Source organism: Cyclopterus lumpus, chromosome 1 (genome assembly GCF_009769545.1).
Source record: "Cyclopterus lumpus isolate fCycLum1 chromosome 1, fCycLum1.pri, whole genome shotgun sequence".
Lineage (NCBI taxonomy): Eukaryota > Metazoa > Chordata > Actinopteri > Perciformes > Cyclopteridae > Cyclopterus > Cyclopterus lumpus.
The window spans coordinates 7418631-7432180 of NC_046966.1; the positions used below are offsets into that span (position 1 = coordinate 7418631).

The following is a 13550-nucleotide window of genomic DNA, read 5'->3' on the forward strand; positions in this document are numbered from 1 at the left end:
TTACAAAGTCGCACAATCCTCAAAAGAAAGAAACGAAAACATGCGAGACAGGAATGCGAAAGCGGAAATGACTGACAGAGATCTGCATGCATGCAACTCGAATCTCCTAAAACTCCTTGTTCATTAGGGTCATACTTTGGCACTTTGACCTTGAGGAGAGATGATCATTTAGCAGCCCAGAAATTAACTTAGTATGCAAACTGGATCCGATAAAGACGTGTCTGTAACCCTGTAGAATAGCACACGTTCAAAAGCCGATGGATTGGCTGTTATTTTGGCATCAGTGTTCTGGCAGACAAGCTGAAAATAATTCAGTTATTTGAGCAGCTGTTGCTTATCAGTGGACACAAAGAACTCTGTTAAGGCGGGTCGGTTACAGTGTGACTCAGCACAGGCCTCCCGAGCTAAGAGATGGGTAAAGGGTCTCCTTAAAAGCACTCTGGAAATTCTGAAGAATAAAAAGAAATGTGATTTATACTGAATTTGTTTTATTGAATAAATAAAAACTCAACTTGATGACTACACTCGTGCAGCTTGAGTAAGAAGAAGGGAGCATTTTGTTTCAGCAGCAACTTTTGTCAACACATCTACAAAGAGATTACCTATGATTTATGTATATTCTTAAATTCTTGTATAGTCGTGGTACAGGTAAGTTCATCATTGTTCTAATATGGCTGCACACAACTTCTCCTGTCAGAAGATACAAACGGACCAAGCAGCCTCTTGGCAAGGAGCCATCAGGGAACAGGGAACACATAGCAGAGCTCACAGTACTAGACCTATGTACCCTCCACTACATTAATTATAAAGTGATAACATGTTATATTCAGGCCTTGCTACAATACAGCAGAGTAAAGATGCAAGGTGTAGTCGACTGAATAGACCATGGCGACTATGGGTCAGTGGTTAGCATGCCTGTCTTTCAATCAAGGGGTTGGCAGTTCAATCCCCGCCCTAGTCGATGTGTCCTTGAGCAAGACACTTAACCCTGCATTGCTCCCCGTAGCTGTGTCTACGGTGTATAATGTAAAGTGTCTTTGAGTATCTAGAAAAGCACTATATAAATTAAATGGATTATGACGTAACCGATCGTAGACTTAGTAATCAATCGTAAAATCTGCAAGAATGTCGATAAGAAATTAAGCCAAAATGCCACATTCACTGGTTACAGCTTGTTATAAATTAATATTTGCTGGATCAGCACTCTACAGCAGCTGATTAAAACCGCCTCGACGAACACTGGTAACCATTTATGTGATACTGGTGACAAGAGGTGCCTGTGAATAGCCCAAAGAATATTAAAAGGAATTATTCCCCCGAGTCACAGCCTGTTTACTCTGCTGCCGCCTGGCAAGCATTACAGAAGTATCAGCTGCTGTACTACAACAGTAAAACCACAGTATAAGGACAAGTACTTTCAACTTCAACAAATAATTCCCTGAAAAAAAGGGAAAGACTTTTACTTATGTGCATGTAAGATGCAAGTGATTTCAGACAATCCCAGCTGTTACATTTTTTTCAAATATTATTTAATGTAAATATCTTACTGAGTAGAAAGATGTTCCACTGTTTAAATAATCTAATTTAGCCAAACTCATTTCTGTCTTTGGGACCGGGCCTCTGAGTATGAACCTCTCAGCCCCTGCCTCCTTCCCGGGTCTCAGGTGGCCCACAAGCTCCGTGTCGGGGCTATTCCAGGAATGCATGGCACTAAGTGGGCCATAATCACAGGGGAGACCGGCAGCTTATGTAGGACATGATGGCTCGGTCATTGAAGGAAATGTGTTTCTTCGATTCAAGCATTAAATGCTAAGATATGCAGATAGATTGCTCATTTTAAGACATATGAATGAAGGAGTCCTTGAATTTATTAATGAGTTCTCGAGATGTAAATCAAACCTGACAAAGAATATATAAAAATATTGATCACAAAGTCTGTATTTGTAGAGGGGCTCATAGATGGTTGGATGGAACTGTTTACAACAACAAAAACAGTTTCAGACCCTAATTTAGTTTCTTCAATGTGAAAGGAGTTGATTACAAAATGTTACTTGTAGTTGTCATGAGTAAATAAAAAATACTTACATAGATGAGGCCGGAGTAGTAGCGGTCTTTGAGGTTGTGAAGCACGGAGGCTTCGTTCAGGCAGGTGAGTTCGGCCATGTCTTCTACTTTGCTGAACTTTGGCGGGTTCATCTTCTGGATGTCATCCTTGTTGACCACCGCCTTCTTCCCGTTCTCAGCCAGCTCCAACACCACCTCATCTCCGCGCTCCTCGCGAACACTGGCAGCCTCAAAGCCATTGCGCTCTGATGGGATCCATACCAGCCTCTTGGCCGTCCAGTCAGCCTGTGCTGCCGGGTTGTAGACCACAGCGCGGTCCACAAAGAGGTACCGCTCCGGGTCCTCCTGCCCACACCGCTGTGACATTTCTGCTGGAACCAGGAGCAGAACACACTACGCCACCTGTAGGGAGTAGAGAAAGTATAATGTTTGTCTGAACAACACAAAAAGAAAATGCTTCAATTAAATTCCATGCAGCCAACTGTCCCACTGTTCACCTTCATATCGTACAGATGAGACCACCACTGTACTATATATAAAAAGAGCACAAAGCTGTCGTGGTATCACAAATGATAATTTAAAAAAATCTTTAAATAAACGAGCAGACGCACACACACACAAACAAACAAACAGCGAGACAGAGAGAGAGCTTAAATCAATACAAACAGCAGAGGAGCAGAATTGTTTGTTGCCGGAAAAATGCGCTTCTTTTTTCAACAGCCAGGCTGCTCCTCAATAGTGCTTCCTCGTCCAACGTGAACCCGGCATAAATGTAGTGTAAGTGCAAGTTTATAGGCCGCTATGCTGTGTTCAGGTAAGACATCATTTCAACTTGGCTGAAATCAATAGAGCTCAATGTTGAAGCTGATGGTTAAAGTTATGTAAGTAATGCTTTAAGGTGATGCAGCTTCTCTAACGGCTGCTGAATGTTGGTTCCAAGGAAACTCAGGTTTCATCTAGAAGTACAAGAACCTTTCAACAATATATGTGTTTATGTATATATACACATGTATATGTGTGTATGTTAAAGTAAGTGTATGTATTGTATGAAGAAAAAGAAGAGCTGAGGAAGAAAATACACCAAAACTAGTGTCTCAATCAGCAGGAGAGGGAGCACCTGTTACGATACTCTTTTCAGAGAGCCAAGATATGTTTTACTTTCCAAATGAGAGATATTGGAACCCAAATAAAAACATGTAATATGAATTATTTGTATTCTGTCTTTATGCTTTGCTGTCTTTCCTTTGCTTTAGGGCTTTGAGATGTTTCCAGGTGGACTAGTTGGGCCCACACTAACTTGTGCCCTTCACACCTCCATCCCTGTGCATAACCAACCCACATGTACAGTCACATCACCATTTAAGCCTTCTGCAAAAGCCACAGGAAACTGACTGTGTTCTGCAATAATACACGTGAGTGGTATCTATACATACAGTATATATTGAAGATGTTCTGACATGTTACAGGGAAAATAATGAATCGAGAAAACAATTGGCAGATTAATAGTGAAAAGAATTTGAAGATATTGCCTTTGGCTTCAGGAAACAGTGAGGTGTCTTTTTTAGACCACAGGAGTAATCAATAAAATGCATACATATAGTTGGAAAAGACTGATGAGTGGTTTTACTACATCATCCAAGAGAAGATACAATTAAACCATCAACAATAAAAGCATACACCTCCATAAACGGAGCTAAAAAAAAGACTAACTAAAAGAGTAACTAAGTAAAAGCAGGCACTTGATGCCCCCAACAGCTGATACACAGACGCGTCTGAATGTTGGTCAAGACTGAAGCACCACTTGCGTCTTATTAATCAAACATCAGCTGGTGACTGCTCGGAGATATTTAACCTACGATCGAGTCCCGTGCTTAAATCAGGCGCTGATTAGACACCAATGTGGGTCGGGTCAGGGGCCGGAGGATCAGTGTGGCTGCTGGCTGCCGTGTCGCCGCATCCGCTCACACCCGAGTTGGAAAAAAGCACTACTTCCATCCCTCATGCGGCCCTAACGTTACACCACAGAGGTGCATCGACACCTGCGAGCGGGATATTTCGGCAGAGGAGGGGGTCGACAAAATGTGCAATTGTCTGTAAACGTTGCTCGTTAGGGACCTGACACACACACACACACACAAACATACAAGCGCGCGCACACACATAAAAACGCGCGCGCACACACACGGGCCGGGCCGAACCGCTGCATAGGCTAGGGTTAGCTTGCTACCGTTAGCAAAGTTAACGTGCTGTGTCTCGTATCGCACCCGCTCTACATGATGCCTGCGTGGGAAGCGACAGCTCTGGTGGACCCGCAAACACCACGGAAGGTCGGACACTGGTGCCTTTTATGTCTCCGAGCGAATGAACAACAAACTATATCACCAACGCTCTCCTGTCTATGCGAATCAAGAGTTGTTGGGATGAGGCACAACTCCATCATGGGTGTGGGTGTCTCATAAACGTGTGTCTGGGTGGGGATAAGGAGAGCGGACAATGACCACACCGTTTCACGCGGAGCTCCTAAAGGCTATATTCTAAGTCTAAACATGCCTGCATCACCAATGTTAGTTTAAGACTTTATCAGACTGATTAAAATATATATATATACTATACAAATAACACGTTGGCTTTGCGGGGCCGGTTAACATGAGCAAACCCGTTGGTCCTCCATCATTGAAAAGTCACGGCACAATATAATCTGCTAGCTAACGTTAACGGTTACTGTTGCTAGCCACATGAATCCTCACTACAATAAACGGCCCCGGCACTTCTTTTAGTTTTTTCCTGCTGAACTTACCACACACGGTAGATGAAGGGACCCGGTCCAGGAGCCGAGCAGTATCCAGTAGATGAATGTACTCGTCCCCCAATGCGTGCTAAATTAGTCCGTTCGTCCGCTCTCGCATCAGTGGTCCTCCACCACCATCCAGCACCCTCTCAACCGAACTCTCGCCGGCCAGGGAGGTTGCGCTGCACCGCCGCACTCTTTTTCGGGACACACCCACAAATATATCTGGGACGTGATTGGCTCTCAGAGTCTGATGCCGAACCACGATTGGTCCGACATCATTTCCATCCCAAAACTTTGATAGTTGACAACAGCCTCCCAAGATACGGACACCTGCAGACTGGGGAAATGCTGCGGCGGCTTTACGTGGCCATTCTAAATGCCACTGCTTGTAAGAGCCATATTAGACTTCATATTACAGTCAACTTTTGAACAGAGCTGCAATAGTTGTATTTCTCGAGTTCATACAGACACATAAGATCAAATCGATAACAGACTCCAAGAATGATTGATTGTATTCTAATTATTGTTCTTTTCGGTTTCTTGCTGTTTTTTCTTCTTTTTTGTTTGCTCCCTTTCTCCGATTTACAAATAATACATAAACAATTTAAACAAATGCCAATTTAATCAATCAGAATATGTACATCAATCATTACAATACATCAAGAGATCATCAGACACCGGAGAATACAACTGAAATCAATGAAGAGAAGAATGCAATGTGGCAAGGTAGTATCATCTATCTGGCTTGTTCCTATTGTTATTGCTTTTATTGTTTCTGTACCTTTGAGTACCCCTTAAATCGCAATACAATGACAATGTATTATTATTATTATTATTATTATTATTATTATTTTAAACCACAGGAACCACATCAGGTATTTAACAAAAGCTTTATTATTATTGATTATTTAAAGTTGAAGAAAGAACTTAAAGGAAATGGAAAGAGTTCCAAAGTCTGGAGGCTTCGACTGCAAAAGCTCCGTCAACCTTTGTCACCAGCCAGTCATATTATAAACATATATCACAGTGAAAACATCTTTCCAGTTTGGTTTTGCTTTGCTTCTTAGACTGGCATCACATGTTTATTGTGTTGAAATAGTGCCCTCTGTTGTACGAAGACAGACATAACTAATGATGACCATGTGCCTTCATGTAAATTAGATTGCGAATGAAACCTGCAAAAGAGCAGTAAGGTATTTGGTCAGAAGATATTCAAATAAGCTAAACTAAACTTGAGTGTTTTTGATAGCATGCCGTGATTCTTTGACACTAAAATTCAAATAATTTTCAGAGAACCTAAATGTGAGATTATATTACTGACTCTGCTGTCCATACAATCAAATTCAGTTGATTGCTTTCTCGACTATATATTTGTGCCTATTAAACTTGAGTTACTGGACTTACATTCAGCTCGACTACACCTGCTTTATTACTGCACTAACATCGATTAGTCTTAGCAAGTTATTCTGTCTCAGATCAGCCTTCCAGCAATTGTGCAGAAAGACAATGCTTTGAAACTGGGACACCACAACAGAATGCAGCCATTATAGATGTTAGTTACATTTGTGTTTATTCGACTCAACAGGTCAAATATGTGCTAATTTGTAGAAAGTCTGTCTCATTCTCAAAGCACAGTTGGTTTTCCCTATGTGGTGGATTTCTCCTTGTAGTTGTTGAATGCCTACAAAATGCAGTTCTACCAACAAACAAATCATCAGTGCTTGATTTAATAACAAATTGTAAAGTTGCAATTGAAATTTTAGGTAGACAAATAATAAATCTATACAAAAAATATATTAAATGCCATTGCAGCGCCTCAATAAATAATTTGATGTGACCACACCGTGTCCACATTTTGTCCTGCAGGATCCGCAGATTTCTGCTACGACCTGTATTTAAGTGTTTTCAGGTGATTTGAAAAAAGACAAATGTGGCTCTACTTTACAAATTGCGCTAACTCTATCTGGCCACAAGATGGAGCCAGAGGCCAGAAGTGAACTTGTTGCCAAGGTATGGCCCGTCCAGCAGATTGCTGTGGATTACAAATGTAAATACAATTTTGGGACATTATAACTTGTTGAATGTCAAAAAATATCCATTACGTTTTGCTACATTATAACTTGATACAATGTCGTAAAATGTATATGCAATTTTGGGATATTGATGAAATGTCCCTCAGGAGTTGTGTGTTTTAGATTTAATTCAAGGTCTTTCCACGACTTTTAAGGCATTGTAATGTATCCCCAGTGAAACGTCCTCAAGTGAAACTACTTCAAATCAGTTAACCTGTGGATCTGAATGTCCTTTATTAGCCTATGATTAATTATTTAACCTTCCTCTTGTGTTAGGGTCGGCACCGACCCGTTTTAGGTTTTAAATGCATAAAAGAACCACATAAATTGGTTTATTTGCATCAAGGCTTTATGACTTTGTCAGGAACCTCTATTTCAACAAAATAAAACAAAAACATTTTGTTTCACTAAATTATAAAATGCTCTGGTTGAAATTATGACCTTTGTGTTGTTAGGGTCGGTTTCGACCCGGTTATAAAAATAAGATTATAAAGCAATAATTAGAGCCACAACTGAAATCATAAGTGCACTGTCAGCCAACACAGTGACAGCCAGCTCCTCTCCCAATCATGTGAGCTTTAGGAGATTCTCATTTTGCATTGTTATCCAGGTCCTCAATATGACTACTGGACTGCAGGGTCACAATATCACTTGTGACAATTTCTTTACCAGCTATGACCTTGGACAAGAACTTCTCAGGAGGAAACTTACCATGGTGGGCACAGTGAAGAAAAATAACCCTGAGCTGCCTGTTGAAATCTTGCAGGTGAAGGACAGGGCTCCACTTTCTGCAAAGTTTGCTTTTACAGACACCACCACTGTTGTCTCATATTGTCCAAAAAAACCCCGGAATGTGATACTTCTACTCTTCACAAAGATGCAGCTGTGTCATCAAGAAGTGACAAAAAGCCCACAATCATCCTCGACTATAACAAAAACAAAGGAGGAGTGGACACCCTGGACAAGCTGACTGCCACCTACACTTGCCAGCGAATGACCAGGAGATGGCCAATAGTTGTGTTTTACAACATCCTCGATGTGTCTGCATATAATGCATTTGTGTTGTGGACCCACATCCACCAAGGGTGGAACTCAACCAAAAATAGCAAGCGGAGAATGTTTCTTGAGGAGCTTGGAAATTCCCTTGTCAATCCACACATTGAGCGAAGGGAACGGGTGCCCCGAGGCCCAGATGCTGCAGCCTTGGTCAGACAACTACAGAGCTCACCTAGCACTCCGTCCACACCATCAGCAACACAAAGAGCATCCTCCTCAGCCAGCCCTCCCTCAACACCAACCAGAACAGCCACAGCCACAACCCCACTCAGGCCACCTGATTCTAAGAGAAAGAGGTGCCAGGTCTGCCCAAGCAGTAAGGACAGAAAGACAAACGTATTGTGCTTCAACTGCAAGAAATATCTCTGCAAAGAACACACTAAAAGTGTCACTTTTTGCCACAAATGCATCTAAACACACACACATACACATCCAAGTTCTTTGGAACTAGTAATTGATTTATATTGGTTTGATTTGCTTAATTGGTTGTTGTTTGACCTTGCAAATCTATATTTTGTGTTATGACTTGTTCTGCTCTTTATTTTGTGTTTGTATTAAAGTTCTATTGCTAAAAAAAATATTTTTTAAATTGAAATCGAGGGGTATACTGACAAAGAAAAGGCCCAGAGGCCCACACCAAAAATATTAAAACCAATATTTTAATGAATAAGGAAGCCTAACAAGGTAACCAAGAGATGAGAAACAAATTGGATGATAGATAATTGTTTTTAGTGTATTTTACAGCTGATTTAAGACACGGGTCAAAACCGACCCGTTAACATAAGAGATGGTAACAGAAAGCTAACACAGGAGGAAGGTTAAGAAAACATATTCACTAGATAAACATGTATGTTATTTTTAAACCCCTTGCAGCTAAAGTAGTCTGTGCATTAGAAAATCAAAGATAATATTAGTACAAGGAGACAGCTTTAAAACGACTTACCAATGTTCAGATGCATATTGAAAATGGCAACTTGCTTAGCTTATGAGCCTCCAACCTTTTTATTTATTTAAAAGGAGCCACCCTCTCACCGTAAATGCCCCTTTTACTCAAATAATTTGTCAACACAAGGTTGCCTGATGTTTTTTGAAGTGCAGCAGACGGTAGATGGCAGCAGCAGTAAAGGTAAAGCTTTGCAGACCTCCAGCTTGACGGAGATCCAGTAGAGTAGCAGCACAGCAGCTGTCTCAGGCATTTGTTAATCACATATCATACATGTACTCTCTGACAGAAACACAGTCAAACTTGAATTCATTCAATCTTTCAACTCATGAGAATTGTCCATTTGTCCTCATCCTCTTCCTCTATGTTCACTTACAGTATCACACATTACGAGACTGAGCATATTTCTTTCCTAATTTGATGTCACATACATATGTCACTGCCGTAGCTTGAATGACATATGCAAGATGTCTGAGTGAGTTATTTCATCTTGTCTTGACGAGTGACAGAGTGACACCCTTTGGTGTGGTGCATTTTGCAAAAATGCTGTGACAGCTCCATCTCTCAATTGTTGGCTTCTCCTGTCGCCTCTGTGGCATAATAGACCTGTCATCAGCATCGTCCTCCAGCATCCCTCTCCTGCTTTTGTCTGGACAGCAGTTTATCAAATGTCTCCATCTTTTCTTTCTTTCTTTTTTTTGCAAGCACAGATAAGGAATGTCTAAATGTGGCGTTTTCAATACCAATGTGCCAGATTGGATAGAGATAAACGTTTGACCTCCCTGGGCACTGTTTTCTGCACAAGTATAGATTGGTTTTCCCTCTGAGCTTGCTCACTGCAGAAATCTCCATTTTAATAAGTCATTTTGTCCATCATCGAGTTCTAAAAATTCATATTTTTTCAGCGAGGTGAAACCATTTCACCCATTTTCAAAACAAATCAGTCTTCTTGACTTTAGCCTCACCTTTTCTTTTCTTCCCCCGATTAGTATTCATTCTCAAAGCAAGGGAATTTCTAGATGAAATAGTCTGAACCCACTTTCAGATGATTTCATCCCTTTTAGGACTGAACTCTAGCAGAGTCATTGCTAGCATTAAGGACACTGAGGTCATGTCCAGTTCTTTCCAAGGTGTTTGGTCATTTTAGCTTCCTGGTGAGAGTCAGTTTTACAGAACACGTTATGGTTGTTTCATTTGGGCTGATGTTGTGATTTAAAAAATTGACTTTGGAAGTGACAGGCGCTGTTTGGGGGCTTTATTGGACTCCTGACCTCATAATTTATAAAATACTGGATACAGCCTCAGTCTCAAAATTACAGTTTAAGAATGAGATCCTTTAAGTATTGAATAAAGTATTGACAGTGGGTATTGGTTAAAATGTGAAGGATTACAATACATAACATATTGTGATTACACATCAGCCAGTGCATGGTCACTCATGCCATTCTGATTTCCTCTGCTACCCCAGGTTGTCCTCAGCCTCTTCTTCCTCTGTCTGCTGCCACGTCCAGAGAGAGTTTGTGGGGAAGCAGAACCTTCTCACACACATCTCTATTTCTGAGCGTGTGCCCTCTGGCCATTGCAGCTGCACCTCTTCAGCACAAGTAGCTATAATTTCCTTTTTGCCCCCCCACCCTCAATCCCCCCAATTTAAATGTGCTTTTCTTGGCATGGCGTGTAAATAGATTTGTTCTGCCAAGGCATATGAGAGGAAAATAGTGGATTGAGAACAAGAAAACGAGGGAAATTGTAATATGAAGAAGGTATATGAGAAAAGAATGATTCAATAACAATCTTGCAATCAGGTAAGGTGTCCCTCCAGTTTGACATATAGTACGTGTCATTGAAGACAGTTTAATATATGTACACGTTACTTCTTTTATCTGTCTGTTCTGCCTTTTAGCATCTGAGCTGCTCATCTCGCAATGTTTCTGTTCATGCTCAACAGAGAAGGACGTTTTTCTATATGTGGCAGGGTCATGAAGCCTTAAACCGTTTTTCAAAAAGCTAAAAGGTTGGCTGAGCATACATGAGCTTTTATGTCAACAAGCTGTTACCATTTTAATATAACCAAAACAAAGTAAAGACCAGACACTGACAGGCTCAGTGAAAACCATCACAGGCAGGTAGAGATCGAGTATGTCCTCAAAGTTATAGAGGTGCGAATGGTCTGATTGCTGCATGAGCAGCAAAGGCAGTCTGGTCTCCAGCTCTGATTCAGGACTCCTGGAGCATTAAACCAGTCACTGGAGTGTGTTAAATATGGAGTGCCAGAGCAACAAAAGATGAGATATAAAAATGGCAATTTTCCAACCACCAGATCCAGTGGGGCGACCAACTTTATCATATAAAAGCCGTTGTGAACGTTATTATCACCAGTAATGAACCTTAGGGCAGAGTGGTAAAATACATGGGACCTCAGAGGGGAGGCAGCACCATGCCGATGTTTGACATAATTCAGAACTCAGAGAAAAAGGGGTGCAAAAAACATTTTTTACAGGTCAGATGAAAGCTGCTTCTGCTCCTGTTCAATAGGCCAAGCATCGGACACCGTCACGGTTTACAACAAGGTTTTCTACATGATATTTAAGTAAAAATTTCTTATCGAGTCAGATGCCAAGATATGAAGATTCTGTGACTCTTTTGATCGTAGAGAAATGCATATTATTGTCATCTATTTCCCTGGATTTAGAGAATGTCATTGATTTTATTGCATTGTATTATAAGGTATTAATTCAAGGTTAATAAGGACAATGCATTAAACCTGCATTATTGATTTTTTGCCACTTTGGGGTAGCAGAACACATACACCATTGACATCATCTAATACAGTTAAGGGGCTTCAATCAATACTTTCATAACAATGGATCAAATAACAATGTGTGATTTGAAAGGGGTCGCTTGTGATGACAAATCAACAGAGAAAAAGTCCCCCGACTCTGAGGTTCCCCTCAGCTTTACAGATCATTATAGCAGTTTTATTCTTATTATTTTCATCTTCTGGTCAAAAGCTTTACATGTTCTGGTTCACTTTTACTTAAACATACTTAACCTGCTCAGCACCAAATGGCAGACAGACATAGTTGCCTACCCCCGGAGGGGGTTCAAAACAAGATTCAAAACAAGATCCTTTAGATTGGATAGCGATACAAAGTGTACATGGGGTATAGACATTTAATCCATTAACAATACTATTTTTAATAATAATAATAATAATAATAATTTGATAGTTTTAAAGCAGTTGTAATTTATCAGTTACTAACAGGACAGAATAAGCATTAATTGAAAGACTCACTACATCCCCTAAAAAATAATTGTTTATTTGAATGATTAAAACAATTTGGGGACTTTGGGAAAAGAAATCAGCACCAAGGACAGCGCCAACACTATTGTTTCTTGTTAGCGTGGTATGGTTTGAATCAGGCTGTTAATGAAGCTTCAAATGTACACCACAAATTATCCTGCAATGAGTTTTGCGTTCATAAAACATTAAAACAAGTTTGTATTTGTCAGTCCGACTATGGGCTTCGTGTGTGGCTTATTGCGGCCAGTCTAGTGGCCGGTTGTTGTAATGAAGCAGACCGACAATACTTTAAAGCCACGATGCTGCAGTCCTACATTTTATTTTCACAAAAGATTTAACTACAGAAAATGTACATAACATCTGTCAGTTGTTTATAACAAATATGATGCACAACTTGCAGATAACAAGCAGGTTCGCCCAAGCATATGACCAGCAACACAAAAAACAGTATCATCAGGCGTAAAAAAAGCCACATTTTACATCACATTCTTTATATATTTTGGACACGTGTAGAGGAAATGTATTTCAATAATAAGTGTTTTATACATCCATTGTCTCTAAAACATACAGTTAAATAGACAAATATATTCTCACTCAACGGATGTGCGCACAGACATGTGCAAAGAGACAATATATGTATTGTGTGATGGAGTGGTGTTGACAGAGACCCTTGACGCCCCCCCCACCCCCACCTCTCTCTCTCTCTCTCTCTCTCTCTCTCTGTTTTCCTCTTTTCCTCTCCACCCCACACAACACTCACACCAGAGCCTCCAAACGCCTCATCTCCTCCACCAGAGCCAGAGAATCAGAGGGAAGGAGAGTAGAAGTGACGGGAGAACAGCAGCAGCATCTCCGACAAGCATCTCCCTCACTGAGGACGAGAAGGAGAAAGAGAGGAGAAGTGGAAAGAGTGAGGAGAGAGAGAGAGAGAGAGAGAGAGAGAGAGAGAGAGAGAGAGAGAGAGAGAGAGGGGGGTGAGGGAGGGAGGGAGGAAGAGAGAGAGTAAACCGGTGAGGGAAATAAGTTGTTAGTTGGAGGGAGGACAAGCGAGGGAGAGTTTGGAGGGTGGCAGTGGGGGGATTCGGAGCTTCATCTTCCCTTTTTCTTTTTTCGGCTGTGAGCACTGCCTGCCACCTCTCTTCTCCCCCTCCTCCTCCTCCTCCTGTTCTTCTTCCTCCTCTCCGCTCCTCTTCTCATCCCAAATCTCCTCTCCCGGCTCCCGCCGTGGGGTCTCAGCTCTCCATCTCCCTCCCCCCCTCCCTCGCTCCCTACCTCCCCCGGGCGCTGCTGGGAGCCTCCGGGCTGCTGCGCCGCAGGAGG

General features: G+C 41.3%; 1 protein-coding gene across 2 annotated transcripts in view; it reads right to left on the minus strand.

Moving 5' to 3' along the window:
* LOC117730244 (myosin-10-like) overlaps positions 1-5011 on the minus strand; it is a 49780-nt gene extending 44769 nt beyond the window's left edge. For both annotated transcript variants that reach the window (XM_034531792.1, XM_034531800.1), the window contains exons 1-2: positions 4862-5011; positions 2086-2466 (exon numbers count right to left, since the gene is read on the minus strand). In XM_034531792.1, coding sequence (XP_034387683.1) covers positions 2086-2430 — 345 coding nt within the window. In that variant the 5' untranslated portion in view covers positions 2431-2466; positions 4862-5011. The remainder of the gene's footprint in view (positions 1-2085; positions 2467-4861) is intronic.
* Between the last annotated feature and the right edge of the window lie 8539 nt (positions 5012-13550).